General features: G+C 47.3%; 1 protein-coding gene across 1 annotated transcript; it reads right to left on the bottom strand.

The window, feature by feature from the left end:
* Window positions 1-68: 68 nt before the first annotated feature.
* LOC135815713 (trifunctional enzyme subunit beta, mitochondrial-like) lies at window positions 69-16,341 on the bottom strand. The gene is made up of 19 exons (XM_065329045.1): window positions 16,156-16,341; window positions 16,010-16,048; window positions 14,559-14,637; window positions 14,029-14,073; window positions 13,657-13,688; window positions 13,265-13,332; window positions 12,248-12,335; window positions 11,767-11,888; window positions 11,518-11,583; window positions 7,161-7,216; window positions 6,666-6,702; window positions 6,043-6,090; window positions 5,572-5,736; window positions 4,878-4,957; window positions 4,052-4,099; window positions 2,140-2,227; window positions 1,719-1,793; window positions 1,031-1,195; window positions 69-470 (listed from the first exon to the last, which is right to left on the bottom strand). The coding sequence occupies exons 1-19, from the start codon at window positions 16,214-16,216 to the stop codon at window positions 438-440; spliced, it is 1,395 nt and encodes a 464-aa protein (XP_065185117.1). The 5' UTR covers window positions 16,217-16,341; the 3' UTR covers window positions 69-437.
* Window positions 16,342-16,350: the final 9 nt, after the last annotated feature.

The following is a 16,350-nucleotide window of genomic DNA, read 5'->3' as shown; positions in this document are numbered from 1 at the left end:
TGTGTGTGTCCCAACAGCATTAAGCGCAGTGCTGTCCTGCCGGTTTTCCCACCAGACACGTGAGCCGCTAACGGTTGTTGCACTTTCATGTGTGGAGGGGAAAAGATGATAGTAGAAGAAATGCTAGTTAAACCAAGTAGTAACGTTATGATGTATTAGTACTTTTGTAGGTCTGCACTACCACACACACTGGATAACGTTCAGAATATCCATGAGAGCAAACAGATGACTCTGTCAGAGGGGAAAATATGGTTGGCGTGAAATCGTACTAAAGCAAACAAAATGTTGTACAGGCTAGAGAGTCAACTAAGTTCATGATAGAAATGATTTTTTTAAAGTTCCGAATGATTGTGACTTCAACAACCAAAGATAGGACTGTGGCTGATTAGACGGGTTGGATTGTAGTTGCTACAGGTTCAGGCTTGCAATAGAATCTTTCATGGGTATGCTTCGACGATCATGGCATGGCCCTACGAAGAGTATAGAACAAAGAGCACACATATTTTAATATTATAAAGTCATTAGCCGGTGTTGACACTGCAGTCTTCTTGATGCATGGTCACACTAGTTACTGTGCTTGCCACATGTACTACCAGTAGATGCTGCACAGGCATGTAATTTCATTCACTCGAATGTGCTGAAAATGAGCCAGTGCACATACTGTGCTACTAGCAACAGTATGTGTGCTTGCAAGTCCTTGAATTGCAAACTCACAAGTCCCAAAGCAACAGTATGTCACAGTATCAGCACACAGCCCAAACAACCTGGCATTGACTGTTTGACACGATGCATAGCTAGATGCACTACAGTGTATACTAGCACTGGGACGTACATGTAGAACTGATCTCAACACAAACATCGTGTCCTCTTGGAACATGCTGTCAGTCGTCCAACATGACTAGATCTACCACACACGCTGTGTACCATGTGTACTTGGCCTACTACTGGCCCTTCACAACTCGCTGCTACTTTATTCATGAGGTAGAATTTCTCTGGCCAGGGGCCACACAAGACCATGCACATATCTTACCTGACCACCAGCCGCACAAGCAGCGACCAGAGCGTAGCGGCCACCTTCCTTTCTCAACCGGTTAGCAGCGTACGTCACCAAACGGCAGCCGGTGGCGCCGAATGGATGACCGATGGAGAGTGAGCCACCCCAGAGGTTCAGTTTGTCCATGGGGACTTGGCCGACCTGTATGTTGAACAAGGGAAGCAAGTGACAGTCAGTTACAACACGATGCTCATGACATCTGACAGCCACCACACCACTGATTTACAAACCGTGATATATCATATGCTTGGTACGATACCAGAATCGAGAATTCACAACTGAACCTCATCCACAGCATAGAGTACCCAGTACGCATACACATACACATGCCATACAGTAAGTCAGAGAGGTCAGTCACAAACCCAGTGGAGAACACCTGTTGCAGTCATCATCACCAGTTCTCCTCAGAGAACTGGTGATGCCGGACATACAGCTGCCGGACATACAGCTGGCTGCATATTGTGCACTGGACCATTGTGAATGGAGATGTTCCAAGCAATCCCAAGCCAAGTCAGTCAGCTGGCCTACACACCACGAAGCTCTGCTTGAGTGGCAGCTGGTGGCTTGGTACGTTTGGGATGCGACGTGTGAAACAAACACAGAGTCACACACGCACACACACACACACACAGAGTCACACACACACGTACACACAGTGACATACCTTGCCAGATAGTCCCATGTACTCCTTGCAGAAGTAGTCAGAGTCCAATGCTTTCAAGTTGGCCAAGATCTGACCCTAAGCCAAGGCAAGCACACCATAGCATATGCAGTGCACGCCCAGACACGAGTAGCAACACACAATCAAGATGAAAGGGATATTATGAGGAACACAAAACAAACACACAGCACAAGCTAAGAAAGGGATAGAATCATACTTCTTACATTAAAAGACGGAAGAACTTTGCACCATAGTCCTTTCAGGGGGAGGGGAGCTGAGAACTACACACTGATGTTGTGGCACACTATGTCAACAAAACTCGTTGCAACTACTGGTACATGACATTATGTTGTCATCTGTGCATCACAAATAGAAACTTGACATAGTGAGTAGAGGACCAGCACAGGTAGAGAACAGAACTTACTGCAAAAGCTTCATGGTACTCAAATACACTGATGTCGGAGAGCTTGAGGCCAGCCTTCTCAAGCACACGAGGAGTGCAGTAAGCAGGTCTGTCAAGCAGAAATCGAGAAAAAACAAGACATTTAGTACACCAGTACACAGTAGAGAGAGAGAGAGAGAGAGAGAGAGAGAGAGAGAGAGAGAGAGAGAGAGAGAGAGAGAGAGAGAGAGAGAGAGAGAGAGAGAGAGAGAGAGAGGGAGAGAGAGAGAGAGAGGGAGAGAGAGAGAGGGAGAGAGAGAGAGAGGGAGGGAGAGAGGGAGGGAGAGAGAGAGAGAGAGAGAGAGAGAGAGAGAGAGAGAGAGAGAGAGAGAGAGAGAGAGAGAGAGAGAGAGAGAGAGGGAGAGAGAGAGGGAGAGAGAGAGAGGGAGAGAGAGAGAGAGAGAGAGAGAGAGAGAGAGAGAGAGAGAGAGAGAGAGAGAGAGAGAGAGAGAGAGAGAGAGAAAGAGAGAGAGAGAGAGAGGGAGAGAGGCACATACAAGAGGCCTGAAGAAAGGAGTCCACTCAGAATAACACACCATACGAAACACTAGATGAGTAGGCATACTGAAATGTACCAACCACACACCAGGTAAACAGTATCACAAAGAACAAAGAAAGCCCCAGCTGGCCAGTGGCAGTTTAGACTTTACAGGCTATTCACAAATCCAAACATCAACCGACAGAGGCATGAAACCAACAAGACAATGATGGTGCTTGAAAAGAATGTAACACAGCAGAGAAACCTAACTGATTGAAGAATGAGTTTTCTGACTGGAGAGGCTTCTGAAGAATGAGCTCAGTTTGGTATCTAGCACTGTACACCATGCCGTACTTCACACATGCATGCTACAGTCAAGACCCAAACTTGCCAAAGTATGGACATGCTACATGTAGTATAGATCACACTTCCAAGGTTGCACTACTTTCATTTCCCACTGCACTCTTTCGACATAAGACATCACGGCACAGGACCTTACAGCGCAGTGAGTTCTCACTACCATTAACCAATAATGGCTTTGAGGCCAATCACAACAAATTCACACTGAGTCACAGTGTGAACGCCCTCACACCATACTCCAGAGCCAAGGTGAAGGTCTGAACCACCACATTTAGCCTAGGTCTCCATGGTGAAGGTCTGAGCCACCACATTTAGCCTAGGTCTCCAGAGCCAAGGTGAAGGTCTGAACCACCACATTTAGCCTAGGTCTCCAGAGCCATGGTGAAGGTCTGAACCACCACATTTAGCCTAGGTCTCCAGAGCCAAGGTGAAGGTCTGAACCACCACATTTAGCCTAGGTCTCCAGAGCCATGGTGAAGGTCTGAACCACCACATTTAGCCTAGGTCTCCAGAGCCATGGTGAAGGTCTGAGCCACCACATTTAGCCTAGGTCTCCAGAGCCATGGTGAAGGTCTGAACCACCACATTTAGCCTAGGTCTCCAGAGCCATGGTGAAGGTCTGAACCACCACATTTAGCCTAGGTCTCCAGAGCCATGGTGAAGGTCTGAACCACCACATTTAGCCTAGGTCTCCAGAGCCATGGTGAAGGTCTGAACCACCACATTTAGCCTAAGTCTGCAGAGCCAAGGTGAAGTCCACCTCACGCTCACGTGACTCAGCACAACCCAACCAAGGACTCATTGACAATGTACAATGCAGTTCAGAGTACAACTGCTGGTAACCCATCATACCACTTGCCACTTTCAGCGCAAGCAACCCATCGTGTTACTTTGCTATGATGCAGAGCTAGGGATGGGATGAACAGCGACAGAACTTTCCACCAACAGATTCCAGCACTGTCTCAATCACACCTGTCCTCCTGCTGACAGCTAAACAGCACCTCTACGCTTCCCCAGCAGCCGGACGGACATCCACAATAACTAGCATTGACCTACCCAAGCAACAGCTGATCCTTGGGGTCTTGAGACATGAAGACAAAGTCCCTGTAAGGAATAACAAACACACAAGGACCACGTGAGTTGGAAAGCCATTCAGAGATAGCAGTACAGCAGGAACACATGACAGGGAGTACCGTATTATCTCTAATATACGCACAGTCTCCAATAATAGCACAGTCTCCAATAATAGAACACCTTGGGGCGGCATTCAAAAAATAAAGTGCTCAGTCTCCATTATAAGCACACTGTGCAAATTCATTATCTGTACCGGCGAAAAAAACCTGAAATGTGTGTGTCTGACATGAATTTGGCATGGCAACATGCCTCTGAAAATGAGGTTGAAATAATAATGGAACAGTCTCCAATAAAGGAACGTCTCCATTAATAGCACGGGGCGGAGGTACATTGAAAAAATAAAGGACCGTGCTTATATTAGAGATAATACCGTATACAACAAAGGACACGACGTTTACCAAGAGAACAACACAGCAAAAAGCATACAAAACAGGTAAATGTACTGAAGTATGTTATGATAGAATCCTATAGGTGGAGTAGGTAAGAAGCCAGATGCTACACACATTGATGTTGATTTCTTTGTGCACAGTCTACTCCCAATAAGCCACGCGCTCGCGATCAGCACTTTAAAATCCGGACGGTATTTACTTTTGTATATGATTAGTCTGTTGTGTAAGTCACGCACTCGCGATAAGTCACACATTTCGTCTCCAAGATTGGGTGCGTGACTTATTGAGAGTAGACTGTACTTCTGTCAGCCACACAGGTAACAGCTGCACGACATCGCCTACATGCATTGCTCACGTACCTCAGGTAAGCCTTGGGCTTGAAACCCATTGCCAGTGCTTTCTCCTCCGTCATCATCAACACAGCCGATGCACCGTCAGTCTGGACATAGCAGCAGCAACAGTAGACACACATACATTACATGCACATAATAACAATGCAGCATCACACCAACACAATCACAAATCGCAACAGAGCTAGCTTAAAGGGGCCGCTGTTAACGCGCAGTAACAGCAGCAGCAGCAGACACACATACATGCACACAGTAATACATGTAACACAGCATCACACTAATCACACATATCTGCCGTGCTTGGCCAACGTCCACTATCTTCACATTGGCCGGTGCTCCCACTGCACCTTGAGGTGTTGCAGTGAATAAATAAAGTCCTACACAGAACTCGCTTCAATGGGCACAGTCCACATGCAGCAAGCAGCCACCAATGCCCCAGTCTGAATGCATCGTGTCGGAGCTGGACGTTACCAGTACATGCATTACGTCTTCTGTTCTCATGAGGTGGGGCGGGACGCGTACACAGATGGTACTACGGTGAATGTTGTGTCAGAAGCATACACGTCACACGTACTGTGGACACGTCACATGTGTTAGGAATATACTAAAACAACGGAATTGTAAAAAAATTAACAGTGCAAGAATTAGTATCCTCCGGAGTCCGTGGCACAGCGAACACACTACACACCATGACTACACTAACCAAGAATGAGGAGTTAGCAGCAGTGATAGAACCGTAGGGGCGAACGAAAGCTGGTCTCAGCTTGGCCATCTGCTCTTGGGTCGACACTCGCACGCCGTTGTCGGCTGTTACTGGCTTCGACGCACCTGGCACGAACGTGGGCACAATATCTTCCAGGTGACCATCCTACGAGCAAAGGGGAGAGAGAGAGAGAGAGAGAGAGAGAGAGAGAGAGAGAGAGAGTGAGAGAGAGAGAGACAACCCGAAAGCAAGAGTGATGCTGTGGCCCAGCAGGATAAAGAATGGAGATGCAATGACCCTTCGCATGGGTGTACATTATGCGGAAAGCACACCGAGTTGAGAACAATCCAGTTGGAGGGAAGTATTACTAGGTTCATTGCACACATACACACACACACACACACATCACCACCCCCTCCCCACACACACGTGCACACACAAACAGTAACACACATAAACACACACACTTACGATGTGAGCATTCTGTGCATTCTGGTGAGAACGACGAGCGAAGTCATCCTACAACAACACAGGGAGGAGATAAACCAAAGATCAGAAATAGATCAGATTTACACAAAATACATGTACAGTAGAACCTACATAGGACACGTGTCAACAAACTGGAGCAAAAGATACGTTAACGACACACTTGTCCAGACCAGGCTGCGTCCTATCAAGTTGTGGTGCACGGCGTAATCAGGTCACCTTCCAAATACAGGAGATACGTTACACTGACGTCACACACTGTATTTCATGCAGTAGCATGTGATACCAATGTCAGCCATCAAGTCCTTACTACTGTGTGACAAACTAAGAAGTAGCAAATACCGGTACTGTAATTTCACAAATTTTCGGTGTACTTTTATTTTCGGTACTTTCGGTGCATCTGTTTCATACCGAAAATTTCAACACACCGAACAAACACTAACACACGTAATCCAATAGGGAACTGCTTCTCTGTACCTAAATTTTCTGCTCACCTAACCTGGCCTTTTGCCCTCATACTGAAAATACTGAGCACCGAAAACTTCTGAAATTAGAGTATATCAGTACAATACATTATCCAGCCAGTCATTCCATCCCCATTGACATACCTGTTCCCTGCGGGAAACACCGAATGCAGCAGCCAGCCTGCACACAAAAACGAATACACATACACCCAGCCACCATCAGATGCGCACTCCATCTCCCTGCAGCTATTGCAAACCAGGAAGTGTACACTCACGCATGACTGAGAGCAGGCACTCACAGCTTACAATGTAGCAAACACGGACCCACTACACGAAAAATGTCAAAGCGGCAGTCGGGACCTTGGGGTACAGATAATAGTGTTGTTATACACCAGGTTTTCACAGTTTGGGTCAAACGGACGTTTACTCGGGCAACGAATGCATGCCGTCATTTGTGATTTCTCCAATTAGCCAAGGGCGCTAATGTCGTCATTCGTGATTTGCCAATTTAGCCAATGTCGCCAATGGCGCAGTTGATTGTAACATAGCAGTCTAAGGGTGAGCTACAACAAATGATTTTATGTACAAAAGCTGTTGCAAAGCATTGCAGAGGCAAGGCTATGGCAGGTTGGTACTTGCCTATCGGCACTCTCTCCCATGATTTCATCTGTAGAGAACTCCTTGACACCGGGAGCCTAAGAGCACAGGCAAACAAAGCAAGGACTTGGTGATACAAAAAGATACATTGCAAGTCACAGACTCACACTGGTAACAGGAGTACTAGTACATGTTCACCAGTGAAATACAGCCTCTGTCAGTGCAGGTGCAGCACCTCCAATAAGCTAATCACTACACTGCCCCCCCCCCCCCCGTATTTTAGAACAGGAAGAAATCTATTCGGATGGAGAGCCAAGGATTAATTTATAGTAAAGAAAAGGACCAAGGAACTACAAGTTACGCTGTAATGTCCACTAACACCACCAGTTACTCGACAAATCAGCTCATGCGATAACATTGCACGACATAGACCGACAGTACTGACGTTCTACAACTTAGGGCCGTTTCACACGAGGTACAAAATCGCGTACATGTCACGTTTCCGGTTATGTTCCCTAGGAGATGGAGCACTTTTGGCGCGAAATGTGAAACGCATCGTGTACGTTTTCAGCAAGACCAGGAGGGGTGTAGAAAGCAGGATATACCCAGCGTTCTACTGACAAATTTCGTTTTCCTTGCATCGTGATCTGTCGTCGTGTTTGCTTTTTTTGCTTCTGTTTGCTTTCATTGCTGGTTGCTGGTTGTGCCTTCCGTTTCGGACCATGCCTCGCCAAATATTCTCTGATGACCTGGAGGCTAGACTTATTGAGTTGTGGGCCGACTATCAAAAGTCAAAAAGTGGCCAGATGGTGAAGCGTATTGTGAGGGAAAGGGAGATCGCCGAGAAACTCAATGCTTTTGCCAAAGAGAGCAATTTGGATATCGAGATCACCCCCTTGATAGTCCACAACAAGGTGGACAATTTGAAGGCAAAGGCGAGGGACTTGTACCGAAGATTTCGGAGATCGACTGCGACTGGTACTCAAGCTGACAAGACGGATATTGATTTGGAAGCAGCGTACTTGATGTGGGGCAATTTCAAACGCTGGAACCATCACTTTCGTGAAGTCCCTGGTCTGGGCCCGCTCCACAGCTTGGACACGTGCGTCGTCTCGGCACCTGCTCCTCCACCGAACACCAGTGGAGTTCCCGCTTCACCCAGAGGTATGAGAGCCACTCCTTTCTTTGTTATATTTTTTAGGATGCAATTGGTATTTTGATGTGTGGCAAACTGCTATAATAAATTTGTTGGTACTGGGTGTTGAGTACAGTATTCTGTTGTGGCTTTCACACAAAACACCTAGACATTCTGCAACAGTATTGTAAAAAAATTACCCTGCCCATTGGCAAGTGAAATTTCCTGTACCTGTATTGTGTTCGTTCTCCTACACTTTCAGGTCACCTCAACCCGGGTACCCCTCCTGCTAGTACGCAGGTGCAGCCAACAACACCCACCATGTCAAGCTTGAGCTCTCTAGACCCGACTCAAGCTGTCAACACCAATCCAGCAAATGCCAGGACAAGTTCTTCCGTGAGTGGGAGGTCTTCTTGCGCTCGGTCTGTGTCGAGGCCCCCGATGAGGATGGAAGGAGACGAATACGATTTCCTTGCTGATTCTGCTCCCGTGACACCAGTTCTGGACGACGTGCCAGTCTCCCGGGTATCTCCAACACCAGCGGTGGATGAAGTGGAGATATATGAACCTGGTGCTATTGCTGCATCAAGCCAAAGGCAGCGATAACGCCCACGTCAGCTGGAAAGTGCGGAAGAGGCACCACCTTGTACAAGGAAAGAAGGCGGCGCCAAGAAGGTAGCGAAGAAAGCAGCTGTTGGTTTAGCTGCAGGCATCACAGCAGCAAACCTACAAGATGTTGTGAGCGGTATGGCTGAAACTGAGTTCCAGCTACAGCGCAATCAGCATGAGTTCCTGACCTCGATAATTCAACAACAGCAAGCACACACACAAACGTTGACCCAGACCCTTGTGCAGAGTCAGATGGCTTTTCAAGCCAAGCTTTTGACAAGTACTTTGGCAAAGATGATTAATCTTTTTCTTTGTGTGATCTTCACACAATCCTTAAACATAATCTGCACTTTTTTTGTCCCTAGCCTTTCACACGCTTCCCTCGTTTTATAGTCCTTGCATTGTTCACCTTCCCCTGTTGGCTGTGTTTTACCGTGAAGAGAAGCCGTGAAAATCGATTTGGAAAATTGAAGTGATAACTATGTTGGCGAAGCGTGTAAAGCTTTGGTTGTCTGCAGTAATTCTGTCTCCAAGAAGATTCTTTGGGTGACTTTTAATATTAATTACCAGACAAGCATGACTTGATGGCACAGAGAGAGAGAGAGAAAGAGTCAAATTGATATCAATAATGTGCTGTGTTGGAGTGAGAATTTTTGGATCACTCTGTTACAGCTCGCCTGGAACAGGTGAGGAGAGCGATAGATCACTCGCCACCTATTTTCAAATCACATGGTCTGAAGAGAGAAAGAGATCACCATACAAATAGATGGGCAAGAGTGAGAGAAACACAAGTGGCATTCCGTCCGTTCCACGAAAGACAGAAAGATCACATATCACTCCTGCCCCAGCAAATTGAAAACAAAGTGAGCAAGGGAATTGCGAACATTTCCAGCAGGTGATGGCTCCATTGCGACTAGTGGCACAGGAGCATACTCTTGCAGGTCGGGCAGGAAGCCATCATCCTCTCTCTCCAGGATATTATGGAGCGCACAGCAGAACAAGCTCACTTGGCTGACAAAGGCAGGATTATTGCTGTTGCTGCTTTGCATTACAACGAATCTTTCCTTCAAGCGGCCAAAGGCACACTCTACCACTCTCCTGGTGCGTATCTGGCCATGGTTGAAGCTCTTCTGTTCCGCTGTGAGAATGGCGCCACCATAGATTTTCATCAGGCATGAACTAAGAGCAAAGGCACTGTCACCCACAAGATACGGTCGCACACATGAATCACCACATTGCCACGGCTGGTAATTGAGCCACTGGCCATTCTCACAGTTTGCTTTGAGGCGACTGTTGTTGAAGACGGCAGCATCCCCCACACTTCCAGGAGCACCAACATCAACAAATGTAAATAATCCATGACTATCGACACAGGCGAGGAGTAAAATAGCTGACATCTGTTTATAACACCAATAGATGTCTCCGTACTGCACTGGCTTGACTATTTGGACGAATGTCCCATCTACTGCACCAGCGCACATGGGCAAATTCGAAAGTTGTTCGAAATTTGCCATTGTCTCCACCAGTTTCTTTCCAATAGGGAATATGATACTGTCATGCACCAGGTTTCCTTGCAACACAGCAATACCCTCGTGGATAATTTCGGATACGGTGCTGATTCCAAGGTGAAAAAGGGCAGCAATCTCCGAGAACGTTTCACCATGACATACGTAGTATAGGATGATAGCTAGACGTTTGTCAGGTTGGATGGTCCTGCGCATGTTGGTCACCTCCTTCTGCAGCAGGTGCCCATATCGTCGTGACAAAAAATCAAAACTCTGCTTCATCCTGAAATGGGTTTTCCACGCTGATTTCCACCATTGCCTGGAGTGGAGCTTCACCTCTTCCCAGTTCCCTTGCACCTCCTTCTCCCAGAATCCTGCCATTGGTCCATACTCATTCTCAGGGTGAGCTGTCCATATCTGACGTCCAATTCGAGATCCGCTTGCTCCACAGATCCTCATCAACAAGAGCATAAATTTCGCGCGACGCCTGCGAGAAGACACCTGAGTGGACTCGATCAAATTGAGGAAATCAAACCTTCCGCTCAGGATGGTTGAATCCAGAGAAAAACTTGAAATTACACTTTGAACAAGCGAGGGCAATGCAGTCCTTCTACGCCTCACCATCCTTTGCAACCTCTCTCGTCCGTTCATCTTTCTCTCCTTGTGGCGATCAAAGAAACGAGAATCAGGGAGAGAACATCTCCTTGCCAAACTAATAATAATTATTTTGTGTTCAAAACTCCCGCGTTCGCGTGCGGATTCCGTATTTTACGACTTCTGTGCGAGGCAGGTCAAAGCTGCCATGGCAACTGCTGCTTGAAAAGCATGTTGCGACACTCGTGTGAAATCACGCGCTGTGTACTGTGCCTAGAACGCCCATTCGTGAAAAGCCATGTATACCTCGTGTGAAACGGCCCTAACTGGCTATCAGCTCTAGCACGTCTTGGATGCGCACTCCAACAGCTTTCTAACTTGGAAAGTTCTAAGTTATATGATAACATTGATAACATAGGAGGGGAAGGTGAGCGCAACCAAGACAAGCACAAGCTGAAAGTCTCAGCTGTGAAAGACGTTGGCGGATATACATGCATGTAGCACACACTACACAATAGCTAGCATAACACTTCAGAAGTACTTTGAAAGTACTTACCTCTGGCACTATGTGTCCTGGACGAAGTTTTGCAAGGAGACTCAACCTCTGGCCCATGGTCTTTGCCTGATAAAGACAGAAGAAAACATCCGAAAAATGTATTCAATTGTTATTGCTTACTGTGCCTTAGCTCGAGTAGTGTGTGTGTGTGTGTGGGGGGGGGGGGGGGGGGGTGCACGTGCCTGCACGGCACTATGTACGCACGATAAAGGAATGAGCAGGGCATGGCACACAGTAGGCAGCACTTACCCTGTTGAGCTGCAGCAGGATGGGTCTGAGCTTGCGATTGAATCTAATGGGCACATCAGACATGAAGTCTACACCACCAGCTACAACCACATCAGCTTGGCCAGCGCTGATATAGCCAACACCTGTTACAGCGTACAGGCACACACAGACACAGACAGACACACAGACACACAGCAAAGTCACACCCAAGTAACGGCGTATCACCTACCAAACACGCAAACACCAAAGGACATCCTTCAAGGAAGCGAATCATCTGAGAACTGAGAGGCTCTTTCTTCTCAGATAGGCAGATGCAAGCAAGCGTGGTTGCACACAAATAAACTTTTTGATGAACCATTGACAAAAGCGACACTGGCAATACATTTATAATAGGCATAGCACCTTGTAGTGGAAGAGAAATAAATATGTGGATACAATTCAACAGCTTGAAATATTGAGGAATTGCCAATCATTATCTTCAGCCATACCCACTTGCACTTACCCGCAGCCATGGCCTGGTTAGAAGAGATACATGCCTGAGTGACGGTGTGTGCTGGAACACGGTCTGAGAAACCAGCACCAAGTGCAGCCTGAGAGAGAGAGAGAGAGAGAGAGAGAGAGAGAGAGAGAGAGAGAGAGAGAGAGAGAGAGAGAGGGAGAGAGGAAGAGAGAGAGAGAGAGAGAGAGAGAGAGAGAGAGAGAGAGAGAGAGAGAGAGAGAGAGAGAGAGACAGAGAGAGGGAGAGAGTGAGACAGAGGAAGAGAGAGAGAGAGACAGAGAGAGGGAGAGAGGAAGAGGGAGAGAGGAAGAGGGAGAGAGGGAGGGAGAGAGAGAGAGAGGGAGGGAGAGAGAGAGAGAGAGAGAGAGAGAGAGAGAGAGAGAGAGAGAGAGAGAGAGAGAGAGAGAGAGAGAGAGAGAGAGAGAGAGAGAGAGAGAGAGAGAGAGAGAGAGAGAGAGAGAGAGAGAGAGAGAGAGACAGAGAGAGAGAGAGAGACAGAGAGACAGAAGAGAGAGAGAGAGAGAGAGAGACAGACAGACAGACAGACAGAAAGAGAGTGAGTGAGTGAATGGAGAGAGAGAGAGGGAAAGAGAGAGAAAGAAAGAGAGAGAGAGAGAGACAGAGAGAGAGAGAGAGAGAGACAGACAGACAGACAGAAAGAGAGTGAGTGAGAGAGAGAGAGGGAAAGAGAGAGAAAGAAAGAGAGAGAGAGAGAGACAGAGAGAGAGAGAGAGACAGAGAGAGAGAGAGAGAGAGAGAGAGAGAGAGAGAGAGAGAGAGAGAGAGAGAGAGAGAGAGAGAGAGAGAGAGACAGACAGAGAGAGACACACACGCAGACACAGAGAGAGACAGAGAGTGAGTGAGAGACCGCGGAAAACAAGGGTATGTGCAGGAAGACACAAGATGCAACAGACTTAGTTTCGTATTTCCAAGGCTGTTTACTTTCACACACGGGCACACACACAGACACACACACACACGGGCACACACACATACACACATGCATTACACATAACTTACTTCTCTTGCAATGTTGCTAGTCTTGACTTCCTGGATGACGGTTCCCACAACAATGTGATCCACATCACCTACACAATAAGGGCATCAAGGAGAGGTGACTCTCAGACACAGTAATATTGGTACGGCCTACGCGCAACCACTGCTGTAAACTACTGAGCAATCATGTACCAAAAATACACAGCCCGTATCATACTGCCACTGGTGTTAAAAAAATAGCTGTTCGCTTGTGTGTGTGTGTGCGCGTGTGTGCGTGTGTGTGTGTGCGTGTGTGTGCGCGCGTATATGTACATGTGCATGCAAACACATACACAAGACCCTTTGAGTGGACTGTATAGAAGATAGGACAACTGGGGTAAGGCTAGAGCAATAAAATCAGCTGACTAGCTGCATACCTGGTGCAATTCCAGTGCGGTTCAGAAGTCCCCTGCAAGAGAAACATTCATGTATGGACAGAATCAAATAACTAAAATCAGGTCTATAAGCCCATGCTATTCAAGTTAACCACAGTAACATTCAAACATACCCATCAGATCTCCACGAACATCAAGGCACTCGATACAGAGCATCTGGTGCAAATCTGGTGTACTGGTGGATCCTGCCCCCCCCCCCCCCCCCAATACATATGCAACCATAGCCATGCTTTCAAACTGATTTCATGGCCAATACAGTCAGGCAATATCAACCAAAACAATACCAGCACATTACACAGTCACACACAGCATGCTTTTGCATAGTTCTCAAATCCATGTGTCCACACCACTTACTGGAAAGCAGCACGCTGGAGGTCATGGGGCATCAACTTCTTGTAGCTGCAACGGGACACGGAGGAACGAAACACAGTGGAAGTAAAATGATTTGAAAGACTTACGGTGGTGTTTGCCTGGCAAAAAAATAATAATGCGAAACTGGCTCTGTGCTACAGTTCGTAAAAAAAAAGTGTGATTTCAATCGTCCGATCTCATCGTGGACATTCTATTAGTAGCGGCTCATTTTCAAGTTCTTCTTGACCACTTGCCCAGCGAGAGTAGGTGGCCAAGGCGAATCATGGACAGGTCAACCAGTCATCAGCCAACCGCCTTTCTAATTCACCTGCTGAATTTCGATCATCCATCAAGACTTTCTTAGGGTTCCCTGTAAAAAGGCGATGACGCCTGTTGGGAATTCCCTAGTAAAATAAGAATAAAATAAAAAATAAAAAAACAGCATTATGCTCATCACGGGGAGGACAAAGGGCTCCGTGCGTGATCAGCATTGATACATGCCACAGGGAACAAACACCGTAGTATGAACTCACTCGGACCCGGACGTCAGAAATGGCGTTCTCACGCCGTCGACGAGCACAATGTTGCGCTTGCCAGACGCAGCCGGTACCACTGCAACACGATCATCCGAGCAAAGTAACACAAAACACAGTCAAGCAGGGCATGGCAATCTCACACAGGTGACAAGATTTAACAAGGGCCACAGTACCTGGTTGTGCACAATGTCCAGACATCGAAGCATAACACACTGTCAGTTTGATAATGCACATCTACAGTACAGTGCCAGCCTATGAAGCTCTACGTCACGTTCGGGGCATGCGGGCCGGCACAAGAGAACATGCATCTAGGGTTGGATTTCACTGGCCGGCATAAGAGAACATGCGCCCGGGGTTGGATTTCACTGGTCAGCACAAGAGAACATGCGCCCGGGGTTGGATTTCACTGGTCAGCACAAGAGAACATGCGCCTGGGGTTGGATTTCACAGGCCGGCACAAGAGAACATGCATCTCGGGTTGGATTTCACTGGCCGGCACAAGAGAACGTTCATTGTAGGGTTGGATTTCACTGGCCGGCGCAAGAGAACATGCGCCCGGGGTTGGATTTCACTGGTCAGCACAATGGACATGCACCTGAGGTTGGATTTCACAGGCCGGCACAAAAGAACATGCACCTGGGGTTGGATTTTACTGGCCGGCACAAGAGAACATGCCCCCTGGAGTTGGATTTTACTGGTCAGCCCTATGTAGAGGTGACGCGAGTAACATTATTCTATATATCAGGGGATCGAGTGGCAAACCAGCGCTCCTCTAATGATGACATAACGACCAAACGTTCATGCATGGTGCTGTCTAGGCCTAGGGTGAAAGCAGTGCTGTGCTGTTCAGGAAAATGGGCACAGCTACACCAACCTGATTTTCTTTCAAAGTGACTGGTAATATGATGCCAAATCCCAAATCCCAAATCCCAGCCGGTCTGCCTGCCAGCCTATGCATGTCTGCGCGCGCGTGCGTGTGTATGTATGTGTGTGTATGCGCGCGAGCGCGTCTACGGGCATTGCTATAGCCTAGGCAGCCAGCTATTCTCTCTACATCACATAGCTCACTGTGGCCGAAGCTGAGGATTAATAGGACACCTACATCGTAGCAAGGCCTCTAAAGCCCTCTTTGCTTCTTACATGTTGTGCTTTGCTACGCAACATGTAGCTTCTGGTTACTACAGTAAAAGACCAGAATGTGCAAGTACGTAGAAGTCAACTTGCTGTTGTTTACAATTATATTGTGCCTCACTTGCCGGCATTTCCGGCATTCACACAGCAAAGGGCATAGCTTTGCATTATTTTGTTGTATTACATTATACGTATACTTGTACTTCATTTGTAGTGCACATATTCGAATTTGTATTTTCGTAGAAAAAGCAATACCAGCAAATGTTGTGTAGGAAGATGGCAGAAAGCAACACGAGTAATTCTGCAGGACAACCAACCTCTCTTCACGGTCTCTGCTTGTGTCGCGGCATTACGAACTGTATTCAGGTACACACGCACACAACACCAGCAATAGCACAGCAGCAACAGAAATTTGACCTCTCACCTTGACTTTCCAAATCGCTACTCGACAGCAAATACTCACGAGAAACACCGCCCAGAGAAGCAGAACGGCCACTCGACCTGAGCCAAGCTGAGCTCGCCATATCCAATGATCAAGAAAAGTGCCGGCCAAGCAGCACCAAAGGCAAAGCGAGCAATGTCGGCTCAGTCAGATCAGAGAGAAAGAATTGAAAAATTGAATGCTGACTTTTCTCGCTCTGACAGTGCAGCCCAGTCT

This window comes from Sycon ciliatum, chromosome 4 (genome assembly GCF_964019385.1).
Source record: "Sycon ciliatum chromosome 4, ocSycCili1.1, whole genome shotgun sequence".
NCBI classification, from domain to species: Eukaryota; Metazoa; Porifera; class Calcarea; order Leucosolenida; family Sycettidae; genus Sycon; species Sycon ciliatum.
This window is presented reverse-complemented; position numbering and strand designations above follow the sequence as displayed.